This window comes from Eptesicus fuscus, chromosome 16, assembly GCF_027574615.1.
Source record: "Eptesicus fuscus isolate TK198812 chromosome 16, DD_ASM_mEF_20220401, whole genome shotgun sequence".
Lineage (NCBI taxonomy): Eukaryota > Metazoa > Chordata > Mammalia > Chiroptera > Vespertilionidae > Eptesicus > Eptesicus fuscus.
In genome coordinates, this window is record NC_072488.1 from 27,789,872 (window position 1) to 27,809,766 (window position 19,895).

A 19,895-nucleotide genomic window follows, 5' to 3' on the forward strand; every position below is an offset into this window, starting at 1 on the left:
GTAAATGATATAACCCATTGCTCAGACCTTCACCTTTCTGATTTCTCTCTCACCCTCCTCTCTGCCATGTCCAATCTATTTGCAAGTCTGCAATTCTTGAAGGCACTAATTCCAATTCATTTCCTGAATCGTTTGCTTCTTACTCTTACCACCAAAGTCCCTCAGACTCTGCTGCAGTCTCTCACCTGGATCACTAAATAGCTCCCTCAAAAGTCTCCTCACTTCTATTCTTCCTCCCTGCACACAGCAGCCAAGCCAAACTTTTAAAGAAGTAAATCAGATCTATCACTTTATTGCTTAAACAATCCCTCACCATCCCCAACCCCCTACTGATAGATCTCTACTGCAATTAGAATAAAAACTATACTAATTTTTCTAACCTTTTTCTGTGATCTGGGCCCAGTCTATCTCTCTGGCCTCAGCTTTTAGCATCACCCCCATCACTTCCCTTCCCCCCCCCCCCCGCCCACACACTAGTTTAGTAAAACCCAGACACACTGATTTCATCTCTCAAGTATTTGCACTCTGTCCTAGCAGGTTTTACCCCAGATCTTTATATGGCTGGTTCCTTCAGCATTCCTGTCTCTGGTCAAATGTTATAAAATCTAAGTGTTGAAGTGTGGTGAGAACAGAGGTTGGATGCTCCTATTCATTATTCCATCAGCAGCTCAGTGCCCCAAAGTGCTAGGCACACAGCAGAGGCTCAACAAACACTTACTGAATTAATGATTGCACTCAATACTGAGGGTGCATGAAAGAACTTCCTTCAATTTGGTTACCAAGCTTACATATGTGTTCACTAAAAAAAAAAAAAAAATTAAGTATTTATTCTGCCTATTATAAGAGGAATCTAATTTTGGTAATGAATATGAACAAAATATTTACTAAAGTCTACTTTGAAGTTTATAATTGTGCTGCAAAAGATAGATTAGGAAAGGGGTCTATTGACCAAAGTAGGGGTCCCATGGCTAGGCACTGACCTAAGCACTGAAAAAATAATACAATCCTTTAAAATATAGTGGTTCTCTATCATATTATTTTCCAATTAGAGAAGAAGTTTCCCAAGAAGAAGTTTCCCAGGTAGATCACAAAAGACAGAGTTCAGTGTAGAAAAATCTAGGAGAACTTGCTCCAAAAATAATTAAAACATGATTGCAAAGTTGCAGTAAATTCTATAAAACAACAACAGAAAAAGTGTTTCTAGTATAATCCTCAAAGAAATTTGATCTTTACTATTTCTTATCCTGAACTACAGCAACCAGTGTCTGTGTCTATAAAACAATATGTGAATACAAGTTTAAAAGCCATTATCAACTGTTCAGTTACTGTGGTATCATACAGATAAAAATATTTTTAGTTTTCGCCTGGTTATTCAGTCTGTAAATCAGTCTCTATTATTCAATATTCATATTTTAAATGATCTCATATTCTTCTATGAAATGTGGCTTAATTTGATTTAAAGCTAACTAGAGAAACATCCTTTTAAAAATATAGAGGTCTGGCAGTGGATCATAAACACAGACTGAAATCCAATCCAAAGTAGGAAAAATAATTAGGATCATTGGCCTTTAACATTCTCCAAAAAGCAGCAGGAATGAAATAACAGAGTAAAATAATAAAACTTGAGAGCCCGTGATTGCCATTTTAAACAATACTCACTGTGAAAATAACCTGTTGATAAACGACAAATGAATGCCTAAATGATTCCTCATAATTAGAATTAATTTTTAATTAGCCAAGAAATAAAAAATGCACAAGGTTGTAGCCTAGAGTTGCCAAATAAATGGTAAACAGCATTCTGACATTTGAAGGTTATGCTATTTGGCAGCATCTTTTAACATCAGTAAAATTATTTTATCACTTAGAATACAAAAGAGTCCTTCACGTGGCTAATTCCAAGGCAATACTTCCCAGTGGGGGAGGAAAAGTTTCAACTTTTGTCTCCTAAATCTCCTTCTCCCTTGTCGTTAAGTTTGACAGATTTGCTCTTCTGCGTTATTCCTTCTCGCAGCCTAAAGTGTACACCTGTGCTCAGTTTTGCCGAGAGGCAGTCACATATTGTGATCAACTATGAAAATCAGACAGGGAGCCAAATTATATTGCTCTGACATCTGTCCCTCCATCTGTTAGAATTTTAACACACAAGTATAAAGCAGACCTCTGATTATACCATATACATGACCCAAAATAATTTCTATATGAGTGAATCTCTACAAAGTCCCAGTTTTATTTAAAAAAATAAAGCAGGAGGGAAGGTGCTGCATTTAACTCATATTCTACTGAACATCATTTATATATTACTCCTCCTCATGGGATCAATACACAGAAACAAAATACTATTTTCCTAAGTCAGCAAATACTCTGTTCTTTCTTATAAACCCCTTTGCTTACTTAATGCATTGTGAAGATTTCCTATAATGAGATTGCAGCTTCATTCCCCATGCTGAATTGTCCATGGACTTGAACATGCTTTTTAATTACTTTGAATAATTATCTTGATGTGTTAGTAACTATTGCTCAATAATAGTAAAATGGAAACTTTTTAAGTGCCTTTTTTTAATCTACTTCAAAAGTTGTCAATCAACTCTTATGTGCTCAATAATCTTAGGTGATTAGAGTGTAATGAGAAACATTCTTTTATTTTGAATAGGAAACCCCGAGGGTTGGGCATCATCTTGCGTTGACTGAACTAGGGCAAAGCTGGGCACTGGGCAGAAGCCAGACGTTGTGGTACTGAGCATGACAGCATCCCACCCACATCACCCTGTTCGCAGGAGATGCCATGATATGAACAAGAAAATTAACTCCGAAAATCAAAGACTACTCACAATATGCCGGGTAGTCCAGAAACAAAAAATACACACAAAACGACCATTTCCTCCTCCACACATAACCAACCCGGAGACAAAGAAATCTGTAGAAATTTCCAGCCATCTGTCAGATAAAAATGTATGTCGAATCCCAGTGATGAAGCTTGCTATTAAATTCTCATTTGCAAATCTGCATATGCTTGCCACCCTCCTTCTAATTATTGCAATATATAAATATTCCCTTTCCCTCATTCTGGCTCAGGAAGCTCTATAATTTCTATTTTTATTTCTGCCATGTGTAGTAGCGGGACACTGCCACAGGGTGGTGCACCACGCATATTTAACTGAAGGCTTCTGCAACGCCTGTGAGGGTGCGGCTATCACCTGTTCTAGTTTCACTTAAGCCGGAGGCATCAGAAATCAGATGGCTCTCTGAGTGATTAAAATAAAAACAAAATCTTCAATCATACAGGTCTGCTCATCTCCCATGATGACTAATTGTAATACATCTCGTGAGCTTTGTCTCTTTGTTGTTATTGTTGGTCTCTTCTGGAATTTCTAAAAACCAAACTACATAAGCAAACTGAGATTAAAAGGGAAAATGAGAAGAGAAAATTTACAGAGACCACATGCACCTTACTTATGAAAACTGCGCAGAAATATCTAACCCCTAGTGACAATTCACAGAAATTGCAGTTAGGAGAATGAATGCATCAATGTTATTAAAATATTGACCCATCTATTGACCCATCTAATTGTATAACAGAACAGAGACAGTATTTTGTTAGGTAATTTAAGGTGAGTATTAGATTTATTCTTACTATTTTTCATATTGATTAATGTTAATAATAGAGCTGATGAAATGACAAACCACCTTATTCAGATCAAAAACCAAAGTCATATTTCAACTTTGGATTCTAGAAAATCACCACTTTGTCTCTAGAAAGTGTTAACTTAGATGTTGTATTAAACTGTTGTAGAAATGAAAGGAAGAAAAAGACTAACTATTCGTAGCTGAGAAAATAGATGCCTGTTACTTTGAGGTTAATGGCTAACAGCGATGTTATGTAGAGTGTGAGAGCACAATGGAAAAACTCATCAATATTTTTTCATATCGATTTTTTTGTTCCATTGTTGAGAATGAGTGGCAATGGGAGTAGCAACTAAAGCATTTATCTGAAACTCTTCGGTCGATAGAGGGACATGCTGAGACCTACTTGTTCTGCTATTTCTCCCTTTAGCCTGGTCTGCAGATGAACTCCCTTTAGCCTGGTCTGCAGATGAACTGTGACAGCCTTCCCCCTTCACCCTTCCTTTAACCCTTATTCTTCTCCTTCTAAATTGAGAGGAAAAGAAGAAGGAATGTAGCTCAGCCTCTTAACACAGAAGGAAATGGAGGTACCTGCTCAGAGCTCCAACAGACATACAAAGCCTTCATATTGAATAGACAATGAATCTTCTGTGACCAGTTAGGTCCGGGGCAAAGGTAAGGAGGTGCCTTAGAAATTGGGGTGCACTTCTGAAAATGCTGGTGTAACTTGGGTGATGCAAAGTCAGCTTACTTTTCAAATGCCAAACCTGGGTGAGGTGACTGCAGTGAAATGAGCAGGCTACCCTGATTCTCCTGCCATAGTGTCAGGGGAGTGGCAACTTCCTGCTTAGCCTGCATCTAATGCTATATTTGGGGGGACAGATATCAGCACTGGATTCCATAAATGTGCCTAATTCATGCCTTTACTTTCTAGTGTCCTGACATTTAAAAACTGGGCAAAAGAGAAAGCAGTTATTGTCCACTATACTGCTCAGGCTTATACCCTAGGATACAAAATACCCACATATGTATTCCTGCAATATCCTTAAAAAGCCGTGTCTTCCCGAACCGGGTCCTTTGAAGATCATCAAGGACACATCAAGGACCTGTCAGGGGTGACTGCCCAGCTTGCGGGGAGCTCACTTCAGCAGAGCACATGTTATGTGTCCACGGTCAATTTCAATATGTGTTTCAGGTCACTATGGAAGGAGCTTTTCATCCCAGGGGAGTTGAGCGGCTCGGTTTTGGGAACCCTACCTCTCTCGCAGGACCTGCCCAGGTAGCCTGTTCCGGAACAATCACAGACGTATCGGTTCCACCCATCCCTGCACATGCCGTTGTTTTTGCAAGGGTTGCTAAGGCACGGTTTTGCTGTTTCCCTGGAGCAGGAGGGCTTCACTCCCGCGGTGCTCTGCACTTCGGCCATCTGCCGGATGTCCTTGCTCTGGCCGTCGATGAACAGGTCCCTGATGCAGCCCACGTAGCCATAGTTGAGCAGAGCAGTCCACACCTCAGTGGGGAAGACGAGGCCGGCTTTATTTTCTGGGAGGCCCCCCAGGTACAACTCGTCATCCAGGTCCAGAATCTCACTCTCCCCGGGAGCAGTGTAGGGGGTGCGCAGGGTGTTGACGGAAATGGTACCTGTGGCAGACAGGAGACACACACATCTTTACAGCGTGCACCATGTTCCACACATGACCCTTTCCCGCTTTCATGGAACTCCCGGAGGGCACAAGTTTACATTTTTCTTCCTATTCCCAGTGTCTTTGTACTTCTCAGTGAAATTAACAGAAAGATGTGGAATTAAGGCAGACTGTAACTAACATGATTCCACAGGCACGCCTCATTTTATTACATGTTGCTTTACTGCACATCACAGATGTTGCACTTTTTACAAAACAAAGGCAAGACCCTCTGCTAGCAAAATGATGCCTCGTTTTATCGTGGTGGTCTGGGTATAAAATCCAAAGTGCACAGCCAACACAGAGTGTTTGTCAGCCTCTCGCAGTTTAGCCAAAAAAGGAAGAAAGGAAGGAAGGAAGTAGAGAAGAAAAGAGAAATTGGCATTCCATATCACTAATAAGAAAGAAAGAGACAGAGAAAGGAGAAGTTGACATTCTGTACCACTCAGGAATAAAGGCAGACTCTCCCTGGATAGTACTCGTTTTTAAAGCTGTTACGCACCTGTGAACTAAGGAAAGATCATGTGCATCCATCTTAAACTGACTTGATTGATTTTATTGAATATAATAGTTTGACTGATTACCTATGTCAACGCCTGACTTAATCATTCTTAGCCACATGAATCAAGCAATTAACCGCTAAGGTCTTGGTTTACTCACTCGGTATATGGCCATAATAAAAGAATATGACCTACCTCACATGGTTGTTCTGAGTATTAAATAAATAATACTAGTAAAGTATCTAGTTTATAATAAGCACTGAATAAATGCTGTGTGTCATGATTAATCACAAGAACCAAGTTAAATTTGCTGTTTATTTTTTTAACTTTTAAAAAATTAATTTTAAAGAGAGGAAAGGAGAGAGAGAGAAACATCGATCAGTTGCCTTCCACATGTACCTCGACCAGGGACTGAACCCACAACCTGGGTATGTGCCCTGAACAGTAATTGATTCCCTCACCTTTTGGTGTACAGGATGACACTTCAACCAACTGAGCCACACCAGCCAGGGCTGCTGTTTACTTTTCAAAAATCAAACTAGTTACTTATCTAAATTGACAAAATCCCCCCCACACACACTCCAAATATAAGAAGAAAATAATTCTATTAGTTTATAAATATCCAGGACCCTGGCTCTAAGCATAGGAGGAAGAGTAGACATTCATATGGGATTCCTTGAGGATCACAGAAAAATACTTGTGGAACCCATTGAAAGAAGCAAGAAGGGAGGAAAAAGAAAGATGGAAGATAGATACAATCAAAACTTCCCTCCTGTACCACCAGACTATTCAAAATCCCACCAATATTCTATCTCCAGAACGATCTTTGTAAAAGTGCAAATATGATACCGGAAAAGAACACCTCACTGACCCATTACTGGATTATCCCAGATTTCTCTCAGGCCTAGACCTTAAAGCCGAACAGGAGGAGTCTGAAGAGAGAAAGCGGATTAGAAAACATCCTGTGCCATGCCCGCCACTGACAGAGAGCCTCAGGGATTTAAGGGGCGGACCCGCAGGAGAGGCCTAAAGACAGAAGATGGGGACAGAAGTAGGGACAGGCAGGGGAAGTGTACTGTGGGTAGGAAGATGCATTTCAGTGGTTTCATGGGATACCTAAGACCAGCTCCACATGAAAATATGGCCTGTGATGAATGGGAGACGTGCATCTAACTAAGGGCATGGTTGCCGTCTCTGCATGGTGCCAGGGGCATTCCAAACCCCAGCTGAGGGGCACTCCGCAGCACGGGCAGTGTAAGGGCTCTGTCTGTGTGAGGGAGGAGGGCGTGGGAGCCGCTGACAGAGACAGTGCAGGTGGCCAGGTCGTTAAGAGGACATCTGTCTCTCTAGACCTCCACAGAAAGAAATGAAGAAAGCTCCTAGGGGAGAAACACTCAAAGGTATTGCTATTCCGGCCTTCCAACGAGGAGAGGGTAATCGCCATTTCAGAAGGAGGCAGCAAAAGGGAAAGCGACAAAGTACTCATTTTTACTGTTCACATCTGTGCAAGCATCTAGAGGAAAACTCATTTAGGGACAAGAGGTAGCATAAGATCCTACTGAGAAAAATATAAAACATAGCAATCTGGGGAAACGAGAGACATAATTTTGAGAGAGAATGGTGACACTTTTCTAAACAGAATTTCATTACATGTATTTTTAACTGTCCAACATGCACAACAAGAAGCAGGTTAACAGATGATCCCTTCTCCCACACAGCAGCCAGTGTTAAGTTAGAAAATGATGAGACAGGGAATGCTAATGACAAAAGAAAAGGTGGACATTACAAAGAAATGTACTGCCCTGGTCCGGTAGTTGAGTTGATTAGAGCATCATCCAGATATGCCAAGGTTGTAGGTTCCATCCCCGGTTGGGCCACATACAAGAACCACCCAATGAATGCAAAAATAAGTGGAACAAAAAAATCAATCTCTCTCTCTCACCAATAAATAAAAATTAAAAAAAAAACACAACAAATTGGATGTGAAAAGCAAAGAGTTGTGTGGCAAAGGAGTGGGTGCAATGAACACAGTGACTTGTATTTTTAAGATAAAAGAGTAGCACCCCTTTTTCCAATTAGTTCAAGAAGGCCAACTGGAAATCTATAATAGTAAAAGCATAATATGGTAATTAGACCAGATGTCCTTCCGGATGACCTTTGGGACGAAGCCGGGGTTGCGAGGGAAGCCTGGGTCCCGGGTGCCAGAGGGAAGCTGGTGCCGGCAGTGGGGGGAAGGAAGGCCTACTCCTGCACGAATTTCGTGCATCGGGCCCCTAGTGATTATGCAGTATTCAGATAGAGAGAGACACAGAGCAAGTGAACAATAAAAAAGTTTTACAAGAGTGGAAATATGTTCTTAAAAATATATAACTTTTCCCACAATCCTTTTTTATTCATGGAACAAACTTGTTTTAGCTCAGGGAAGAAAAAAGAAACACTTGGAGAAACTGTATTGTCCTTATTCATGATATTTTAAGTCTGACACTAAGAGGATGCTTGAAGGATCCCTGAGATGAGGGAATTCGGTGGTTTGCATAACACCCACTCTCTCTGACTCCCACATAGTTCCATAGCTGGGTGCACCATGCAGTTTCCATATTCAATGTGCCCACACTCCCAGGGCAACACTGCTTCCAGGTACTTCCGACAATCACCTACGAACAGTTAGACAGTGAGAATGTGTGAGTAGGACTCTGGATTTTACTTATAGTGTCTTAGGGTCTGAACAAAGCATGGTAAGAAAGTTCAGAGACGTTTTCATGGATATACTTGTTGTGGCCAGAGGAAGATATTCACTCTACCTTTGTGATTAGTTTTCTGACCACACATCTAAAGTTGATCCACATGTTTCTTCACATATAGCCAGTGCACACATGCGAATATGCACACACACACACACACACACACACACACACACACACACACTGAAACAAAAGTTTAATAGAAAAATATTGAACTCTACTACCACTGAGGCAATCTGACATTTTCTTTCTATTATATAATTTTCTTAATACAAATGCTAGACATGATCCTCCAAATTCACTTCAGCACTAGGTTGTAAAGACACGGATTGAGAGGTTATTATCATAATGATAAAGGATGTTCTTCCCATAGCTCCATATTATCCTGTGGAGAGACAATTTTAGAATTCTCATGGGAAGAAGCAACAATGAAAGACAGGAAAAAAAGCAAAAGGAATATAATCCAACTTTCAACCCAAATATAATCCCAGGGGAACTCAAATTTTAATTTAGGCCTGGGTTCAACGTAAGGAGTCACATCCAGCATATGCCTGGGTCAGATATCCCCACCCTGTACTTAAGAACATTTATGAGCATAAATAATAAATTCACATTTTATGTGAAAGTATATGTAAAAGGGGGAAAACTATTGAAGACAATTCTTAGTTATAAAAGTGGAAATCAGCTTTACAATTTGGTCTGCTATTTATAACCTGTTCCTTTCCACTATTTTTTTTCCATCCAATTTTTCTTGGCTACTCCACTTCAAAAGATTAGCTTACAAGGTGTGAAGAAACTTGAAGTGAAGGTGAGATTTAGAATAAGTCCATTTGGTTTCAAGTTTTAAATTACTGTAAAAGTATAAGTGACTGGGAAGTAAGGGGGTAAGAAATGGTGGGCTGTAATTGGAACGGCTTTTGCCTGGCCACAGGAAACCAATTTTCATGCTCCTGCTTTGCAACTAACTAGCTGACAAGTTTAGCCAAATAATAGATTCATTAGGCTCTTATGCAAAAATAAAGGAATTGACTGGAGGGTCACTAGGGTTCCTTTTTGAATAAAATTTACGAAGTTACTGCTTAAAATAAATTTTAGTTAAATATCAATTTTATCAATAATTCTGATACACCTCTCATTGCAGAAGAGAATCAAACCTACAAACTTAAAGAGGTACTTGTCAAATTCCTAGTCTATTAACAAAACCAAACGCAGTAAAAAGAGATAATATAAGTGATAAAAGCATAATGGAGTATTAATTGTATTATATAATGCAAAACATAGAATTCTCATAATATATAGATAGTGGGGAGGGGGGAAGAGCCATAATATTAACAATGAAAGCTTTGGAGTATTGGGGCTATGAGTGGATAATTCCTTTCTTCCATCTTAATTTTCTGTGTCTTTTTAAAAAAACATTATGTATTAGTTTTAACAGAACTCCTCCTGTTCTGCTTTATACACTAAAATAAACTTTATTTTAAAACAAAAATATAGTATATTGTTTTTGGCTTATTACTATATGTTTTCTGCTTACTGGGAGTCACGTCACTCATAAGCCCAGGGATTTCAGGAATTAAAGCAATATAAGAAGAAATAAATGTTGGAACAAAATATAAAAGCTTGAAAATATCTAGTGAGAGGCAAGATTGACAGAAAAAGGACAGCTCATACACTATAGATAAGGGTGTAAGTTTAAACAGCTGGTTAGTAAAAAACCTGTCATTATCTTAAAAATTAAAATGCAACTAACCCAGCAATTCCAGTTATCAGAATCTATGCTACAAAAATTCTGATGGTTATGCATAAAAACATAATATGATGACTTCCTTTATAAATTAGTTTAAAACAGTGAAAGTTTTTAAAAAGTTAAAAGTTAAATGTCCATCTATAGAGAAAGAATAAAATATATTTGTATTGATTTCAGAGAGGAAAGGAGAGGGAGAGAGAGATAGAAACATCAATAGTGAGAGAGAATCATCGATTGGCTGTCTCCTGCACACCCCCTACTGGGGATCAAGCCCGCAACTCAGGCATGTGCCCTTGACCTGAATTGAATCCAGGACTCTTCAGTCCATAGGCCGATGCTCTATCCACTGAGCCAAACCATCTAGGGCTACTTATGTACTTTTGGTTTATGGACATGAATAAAAATGGAAGTTTTATAAATCTACTTAAAACTATTTTAATATATGCAACAGGTTACTAGGAAGGCATGGGAGGAATGTTTATAGTCAGAGGGTAAGTTCAAATCAAGATCTAAACAGAGAAATCGTCTAATGGTTGTTCAAGTAGAAATGTCTAAGAGTGGTGATTCATGAATACTATATGCAGAAATCAGTGCTGGTAATAGATTGCTAAAAAGGGCTATTCACATCAAACAGTGATTACTATAAACCTCTAATTATGTGCTCTAGAGAGAGCCTTGTGCCTTTCCCACTGTAATTTCTAGTTCTTAAACTGGAACTCTGACTTCAATTCAAATCTCAATTGCTTCTTAGCTGTTAAATGTAGGCTTACCCATGAATAACCACTGCACCCTGCTGTACACACACAGATTTTGACAAGAATAATGAGTTTTCTTTTTGATTTCAATATGTAATGATGGTTTGCAAAAAAATAAAAAATATATATATATATATATATGACTGGTAGTTGGCTATGAAAATACTTGAGAGGATACCCTTGACTGAGCCAAAGAGCTTAACACAAATTTAAACAATATTCATGTCCCCAGAAAACAGTCATTAACCTGCCCTACGGGTTTGGCTCAGTGGATAGAACTTCGGCTTGTGGACTGAAGGGTCCTAGGTTCAATTCCAGTCAAGGGCTGAGGGTTCAATGCCCAGTAGGGAATGTGCAGGAGGCAGTCAAGCAATGATTTTCTCTCATCATTTATGTTATCTCTCACTCTCCCATCCTCTCTGAAATCAATAAAAATATATGTAAAAAATATTTTATTATATAATATTTTAAAAAATTCTTTATATTAAAAGGCTAATATGCAAATTGACCAAACAGCAGAACTACCGGTCGCTATGACGTGCACTGACCACCAGGTGGTGGACGCTCAACACAGGAGGTGCTCCCTGGTGGTCAGTGTGCTCCCACCGGGGGAGCGCCGCTCAGCCAGAAGCCGGGCTCATGGCTGGCAAGCGCAGTGGCGGTGGCAGGAGCCTCTCTTGCCTCTGTGGCAGTGCTAAGGATGTCCAACTGCCAGCTTAGGCCCTAAACCTGCTCCCTGTGGGGAGCATGCCTAAGCCATCAGTCGGACATCCCCTGAGGGCTCCCGACTGCAAGAGGGTACAGGCCAGGCTGGGGGACCCCCCACCCCCGCCCCGAGTGCACAAATTTCATGCACCGGGCCCCTCGTAAAAATATAAAAAGCATGTGCAATTTTAAAAACAAACAAACAAAAACAGTCATTAACCTCATCCTAATTTTAACACAATTCACACTTTAGCTAAATACCCTTGCAGTTGTTTTCTATTTAATTTGGGAGCATAAAAGAGGGAAAGGATAACTCTGGAGAGGGAGGAGGGACTGGTAAGGAAATGTAAGTCCTGCAAAGTTTGCAGAGTAAAGTGCCTCTTCAACCAGAGCAAGTTAGGACTTTTGCTCTGTCAAGTTGCTAAGCTACCCATGGGGGGAATCCTTTGGGAGGCACTCAAGTCATACACTCTGATCCACAAAAACATGGCTGGACTTTGTATGGTCCCTCCTCTATCAATGTTGTGTAGGATCTGAAAATGCAACCCATGGCTCAGCCTACTTGGCCTCCTATGTCATTGGTAACAGACTAAGCATGAAAGAAGCTACATTATACAGAGAGAACTGCTGTGCCCAAACAGTATTAATCCAAGTGTGGGAATTAAAGTGCTTCTCTCCTTCCCATGTCAGAGATTGAAAATAGGGATATATAACCCAATGCAATTCATTGTTTTGATATTGAGTCCTAGTAAAGTACTCAGATGAAGACAGCATTTCTCATCAAATAAGGGGCGCATATACCAATCTTTTATTGAACAAAGGACTGAAAAGCATATCGTCAGGAAGATGGATATATTTGTGACTATCTTCCTTGTCACTAGCATGCTAACTGTAGCTGTATAGCCCAGTCCCGCATGATTAATTTTCTTTCTACCCACGTTTGCTAAATGGCATGAGGTCCTTATAAATAGCAGGGGTAGCAGTCCTATTCTCATAAAAGCTTGTCATTTTTGTGCAAGGCTTACCATCATTCCTGGGTTTGGAGAATGATATTGTATCCTTAAAAGAGGGACAAGACCTGTTATCCTATAGTATAATGTGTAAACTGCTTTCAGAAAGTAGTGTAATTCCTTTAAAAAGTTACACTTATACCATGGATGGCTTGATTCAGTGGATAGAGCATCCACCTGCAGACCAAAGGGTCCTGGGTTCAATTCCAGTCAAGGGCACATACCTTGTTTGCAGGCTCCTCCATGGCCCTGGGGCCCTGGTCGGGGCTCATGTAGGAGGCAACCAATCTATGTGTTTCGCTCACATCGATGTTTCTCTCTGTCATTCCCTCTCTCTACCACTCTACCACTCTCCCTAAAAGTCAATGGAAAAATATCCTTGGGTGAGGATTAACTGAAAAAAAAAAAATTCATTTACACCTAAAAGAGTGCTATTACTCTTCAAATGTAAGGATAATGCTACTATTTTAAAACATTAGGGGTGGGTTGATACTGAGCCATTCACATGTTTTTATTCTTTATTTTTTCTTATAATGAATACCTATTGAGCCACTGCTATTACACAAGAAAGTACTGGGACCTGTGGGTATAAACATAAATAAGAATTTGCCTCTCATACATGGGTTTCCATTATAAAATGTTTGCAGAATATTTAAAAAATAAGTCTTCCACCAAATACAGTTTTAACCCTATCTCCAACCAAGATAACCAAAAGTTATTAGCATCAAATTAACGGCCATGGCTCTTATTCCTACTTAGTTTTGCATGGTCAATAGCAGGAGGAATAACTCTTAGGTCTGGGCTCCCTCTACATTAATAACAGAAAAAATATGGTTCATTAAATGTTTTTAAATATAGTACTAAGGAGTATTCCAGAAAAATCAATAGATAAGACCTTCATTGTTCATGAATTAGAAAACAGCCCACACTGCCTTCTTGTCTTGGCAGTATCATTTCCCCACATTATATTAAGAGTAATTTTCATATAGCTTCTGAATATAGCTAATGTGAAAAATGAGTAAAATAAATTACTCCTTGAAATTATGTTTCCTAGTTTTAACTGAGCTACAAATGTTCATATCTCACCAGCTTAACTCAAAAATATCCTTTAAGTAAAATAAAAACTAATATAGCTCTTCACTCAATTTTTTAAAGTGTGCTTTATATCAAACCATTTTAGTGTGTAAATATAGAACTTAATTAAAATACTATATATAAAATATTAACAGCTGCAGTTATTAAAATTACATTAAATCCCTTGAGCTTGGCCAACATAATATGAGCTTTCTTTTTTTCTTCTTCTTCAATTTAGTAAAGGTCAGAACTTGGTTTGGTGAATAAGTTTTGGTTTTTATAGTGTTTGTTCCAGTTCACTAATCTAAAATTATAATCACATAGAAGTACTTTGCCATGAAAACAACACCAAACAAAGTAACTTAAATTTTCCATTGGATTCCAACAAAAACCTCATGTTTTATTTTTTAGCACTCTTTAAAGGCATCTCTTTCTTCTTCCCATCTAGCTTTGACCTTTTCCAATGAGGGTATAAAAAGGACAGTTAATAAACTTTTGGTAATTTGAATGAATTAAAGAACTTTAAACAGAAAAAAGTAGATTTCATTCTGCTTGTGGATTAAGGTATCTATCTGATCCCTATTGTACTAGTTCATCCAAAGAACTTGGGGAAACTATTTAGATTGTTTCACCACTTATGTCTGGAAAGAGTCAGATAGTTACCAGACTTATCATGGTGATAACTGCATAAGATATATAAATTTAAGTCACCATTTCGTACAACCTGAAACTAATAAAATATTGTATATGAACTATAATAAAAAATAAGTTTTAGAAAAGACAGGAAAAAATATCCAGGTATAAGTCATCATTATCAAATAAATAATGAGTGGTTTTATTTTCCTTTTTACATTCTTTTGCATTTCCTAAAATTTTGACATCAACCATGTATTTCTTCAAATAACTAGAAAATACCTCATTCCTACAGGAATGGAATACAACTGATCTGAAGTGTGGTATTATTTATCTCTCTGATCTTCCAAATGTTGTCCACTTAATTTGATCAGTTATGTGTTAGGTTGTAATGAAGTCTAAAATCCTACATATTCTCATAAATCAATTTCAAAATTTTATTCTAGATGCACTTTAACTCAAACTATAATATCCCCACGTTAGTATTCCAAAACAGAAGATTAGTCCATGTGCCTATCCTCCTCTCCATCTCCTGTTTAAAAGTTCCTAAGAAGGAATTCTCATCATTTGCAGCAACCTGGATGGAATTGGAGAACATTATGTTAAGTGAAATAAGCCAGTCAATGAAAGAAAAATACCACATGATCTCACTCATTTATGGTGAGAAGAACATTATAAACTTGAACAAAAAGATAGATACAGAGGCAGTAAAGCATCAAACAGACTGTCAAATTACAGCAGGAAGGTTAGGGAGAGGTGGGGGAGATAAGAGATCAATCAAAGGACTTGTATGCATGCATATAAGCATAACCAACGGATGCAAAACTCTGCGGGGTGAGGGCATATATGGGAATGGGGTGGGGGGTGGCAATGGTAAGATATGTACACATATAATACCTTAATAAAAAAAATTGAAAAAAAAAGAAAGAAAGAAAAACCACAAAAAAAAAAAAAAGTTCCTAAGTAGCAAATTAACTCTAGAAATAGGCTGAGGGAAGCCAAAGGGCGGCACTCACTCTATTGCAACATCGCTGTATTTGCACCAATGTACTCTTAGCTTAAATCAGAAAATCATAGAGGAATCGAATTTCTAATGGAATCTGTATAGCAGAGCAGTCAAGAAAAATATTTTGCTGTCTACTGTCAATTATCTAAGACACTTGGGAAAAAATGACAACATAGCCTGAACTGCACAGAATGGTAACCACTGTCCTTGTGGACTTCTGTAGGAAAATGAAAGAATGATAACGTAGAGAGACCAAGTTCCCAGAGAGTGAGGAATCAGAAACAGAGTATCTGAGATACCTGGGGTTCTGAGCTTTCTTCAATTCTCCTCCCTCACCGCCAACTCCCTCCTAATTTTCATACATCCCATATATTTATTTTGTTGTGAAAAAAAAAAACACATAGATATTTCTAGGAAGGGAAACACAACCTTCTTGATTTGTAAACAGGAAAACAAGGTATAAATAATAGTGAAATAAGAAACTGTCCCATTGCAGAGAAGTAACAAGTGACAAATGCATCTATGGCCCTTCTCAAATAGGATGGTAATCACAGACTATTGGATCTGAAAGAAGCACTAAGTGTCATCTGGTCTGTGGCTCTCAAATTTGGCTGATCATTAAGTCTGCTGGAAAAATTTTGCAAAAAATATAGAATCTTAGGTCCCATCGCTGTTGATCCCACTCTACTGGGTCTGGGATGCAATGAAATTGATCCTCCCAATATGTTTTACACAGCAAGCAATTCAGGCCTCCCAAAATGCCTTGGCCAAGTTTCTACTGGAAAATCCAGAGTGAATGGTTTAGTATATGTGCAAATGAGAGAGTTGGGGAGGAAGAGGAGGAGAGTGGCTAGGTCTAAATTCAGTTGTCTTTTATTAGAAGAACATAATTTGATTTGTAAATGAGAGAATCAGAGTATGGAAGCACAGAGTGAAGAAGGTAAAAGAAGTAACATAAAGTTGTATATAGAAAAGCAAATTGCTTGCCTTCCTCATATTTCACAAATGCTATGATTTCTGCCTACATGATTCTTAGCAACTCACCGCCCCCTCTCCCCCACCTCCCATCTCCCTATGCCCCAGGGGTGGGGAACCTTTTTTCTTCCAAGGGCCATTTGGCTATTTTTAACTTCATTGGCAGGCCATACAAAATTACCAACTTAAAAATTACCCTGCTATATTTGGTCAAACATTTAATTAACTCACCCCTAATACATTGGCAAGGACAGACCAAATTATGTCATGGGCTTAATAAGGTCTGTGGGCCGGACATTCCCCAGCCCTGCTATGCTCCCTAACCCATTCCAAAACTTCAGAGTAAAGAAATTATATTATTTTAGAGCTTCCCGACAAGTCCCTTTCTTTCCCTGCCGCACACACACACAGCTTCAGGAGAAAAGGTGCAGCAAGAAAACCCACAAAAAAACCCAGGTGGAATGAATCCCTATTGGTGGAATTCCAAACATCTTTCACCAGGAAGGAAAGTGATTTGGAAGGCAGTAGTTTTGCCAGTGTCCTTGAAATACAACTATATTAATTAAAGTGCTTTTTGATACCCTAGTCCTAACTTGGATAAGTAGCGTGCTGTATTAGACTAAGGATTCTATGTATGGATAATCATTTTTTTCCATAATTTATATTTGCCATTTCAGGCACCTCCAAACACCCAATGATGTAAGAGATCATCGGGAATGCCAGAACACTAAATTTTGTCATTTGTAAATTCACGATAAAATTTCTTGCAAGATTTGACACGTGATTATCCAATAAGTATTCACTTAAAAAGCCATTTGAGCATTTGGAGTTTTATGCCCAACTATGATGATTAATTAGCTCCTTCTATGATGTGAAACGGAAATAGTAGCAGATAATTTCCTTTACCCTAAAGACAGAAATGCAGAAAATCTTTAATATGTCTTGGTTTTAATTCATTAGGAAAGGAGTGGGGTGCATGGGATATTCCAGCAGATAAACAGCATAGGAAACAGATAAATTACCTGACCGTCCGTCTCTCTGGAAGTCCACATGATACCATTCTCCATCATTCACCTTCTTCTGCAGGGCTTTGATTTTTATTGTACCTGACCCCATGTCTAGGAGGAGGTAGAGGTGGCCATCCAGCATCTCAATAGCAAAGAAGTCAACCTTGATCATCTGTGGGTGCTTGGCATCTTTTTGGTGTCTTGGCTTGCCATGGCTAAATAAGATGAGGCCATTTGGCTCTGTTGTGCGGAAATCAAATGATATGGAGCCTGTTTTCTTTGCATTCCATTTAGGCAAAGAGATGAAAGACTCTGGGGTTTCAAAGGTGATTGGGTCCAAAGTTGCAACATTCTCACATTTAAATGCCACTACTCCATGGATCTTCATCTTAGGGTCTCCTTGCTTGGCAAGTCGAGATAATTCCAGCCTTACATCATTATTTTTATATACAACCTGTAGGCAGAGGATAACAGTGAGAAGACCAGGCTCATATTTTAATAGTTAGAATGTGTTGTCAATATCTCATGTAACTGGCAAGTAGATCATGAAAAGGTACACAATGTTCAATGCCTTTTTATGTATAATGCCATTTTTTTTCAGCCACATTAAATTCAAGTATCAATTCATTGAACAGTAACCATTCCAATCTAATGTCCTTCATATAATGTGCCTGCACACACACATGGAAGCTGCCTGTAGTTAACTCAAATAATTTGAATAAATCTGCAGAGAGCTTGTATTTCAAGTATGTGTAGACTTGGATTTATAAAAGCCATTTGCTTTCATTAGATGGCTATTGTACTTTGTTTATTAAATACAAATATTGAGGTTTTTCAGTTTTCTCATGACTAAGCTATCTGAAATTAGACACTTTTGTATAATAGTCCCCTACACCACAGAAACTCTTCTAGGGTCTATATATCCATGGTGATATACAGGATGGTACAAAAGTAGGTTTACAGTGGTGAGTACATGAAATACAGAGTTTATTCTTTAATTATTGTTTATTAATCATTGTATTATTTTCCATATGAACAACTGTAAACCTACTTTTGTCCCACCCTGTATATGTCATTCATAAGATAATCACAAGTTAAGGAAAAAAACATCCTACATTTTCACAGAAAAATCATAAAATACAACTAAGGTGCAGAAGCTCGCTCTTGCCCTCCCCTACATTAGTAACTGTCTGAATAATGTTACGTAATTCTGGAACACGGTGTTTACTCTGGATCCATTCAACCTGGATCACTGGCGCTCCACTTCACTTTGAATATAACGAATGTGGAGCAAAGTGTGTCCTGTACCATCATTTCCCAAGGCACTTCATCTAAAGCGGTGGGTGGTGCTGATCATTGGTCCTAGGGTTGTTTTGGAATCCAAATAGCAAATCCACTGGCAGGTCTCACAATATCATGCACCTGCCATCACATCACCTTAATAAACGTATAGCTATTGTGACATAAGAATAAAGAGAGATCCATACCCTTTCTTTACAAAATGCATATCATGGATAATTACATTCCAAAAAAAAATGTAGGTCATACAGACATAAAGGTACATTAGATATCTATATCCAGATAACAGTCTAAAATCTTTTAAGAGGGTACTCAAAATTTCACAGCAGCCAACACTGTGAGATTCTAAACTCAGTCATCCATGTGTAAAATCACATTCATATAACAGAAAAAGTAAGAAAGCCTGACTTTAACCAGGTCAACACAGCAGTTAATTCTTTCAAACCCAAGGCCAACTGAGCCAAGAGTTAGTGTGGCTGATGAATTTCCCGAAATGAGTGGTTAATGGATACTTTATTTTTCAGAGTGATTAAGAGTGCATGGTCTGGTATTGGACTCCCTAAGTTCAAATTCCACCTCCAGCATAACCTTCTTTTTCTCCCTCATAAGGAGATTATACCTTATAGGATGGTTACAATGATTAAAGAAGTAAACGCATGCAAGTGAGAAAATCCACATAAAGGCAATCAATCCAATGCCAGGTACATGGTAAGATTATCAACTACCTCAAACTGCATAATTATAAATATCATCCTCTCTTTACTAAGTAGACACAGAGATATTCGTTCTAAATGAATTCATTATAAGGAAACATTTACAAATTATGCACACTCATATAATTGGTATTTTATACTTGATTTGTGTCAACTAAATAAGTCATATATTTCAAATGCTAGTCCTAATGTTTTAATTTACCTTTATGTTGAGGAAGGATTATGCTAAAGAATATCATATCCCTTACTCTTTGAACAAATATGTATAATGGTTTAACAAGATTCTATTAACAACAAAAGAAGAGAAAATGAACTTAAGCAATAGTAAAAAGGAATTAGATTAAATCTTAAGTATACTTCCTGGAAAATAGAAAGAGCGCTTAAGCCTTGGGAAGGTTGATTTAGAATTGCCGTTTTTCAGCATTGT

At 38.3% G+C, this 19,895-nt stretch overlaps 1 protein-coding gene across 19 annotated transcripts in view; it reads right to left on the bottom strand.

Annotated features, from left to right (window-relative positions):
* The window catches only part of NRXN1 (neurexin 1), a 999,171-nt gene that overhangs the window by 535,015 nt on the left and 444,261 nt on the right, over positions 1–19,895 (bottom strand). For all 19 annotated transcript variants that reach the window (XM_028139955.2, XM_028139954.2, XM_028139952.2 and 16 more), the window contains 2 exons: positions 17,472–17,910; positions 4,879–5,262 (listed from right to left, as the gene is read on the bottom strand). In XM_028139955.2, the coding sequence (XP_027995756.1) occupies positions 4,879–5,262; positions 17,472–17,910 (823 nt within the window). The remainder of the gene's footprint in view (positions 1–4,878; positions 5,263–17,471; positions 17,911–19,895) is intronic.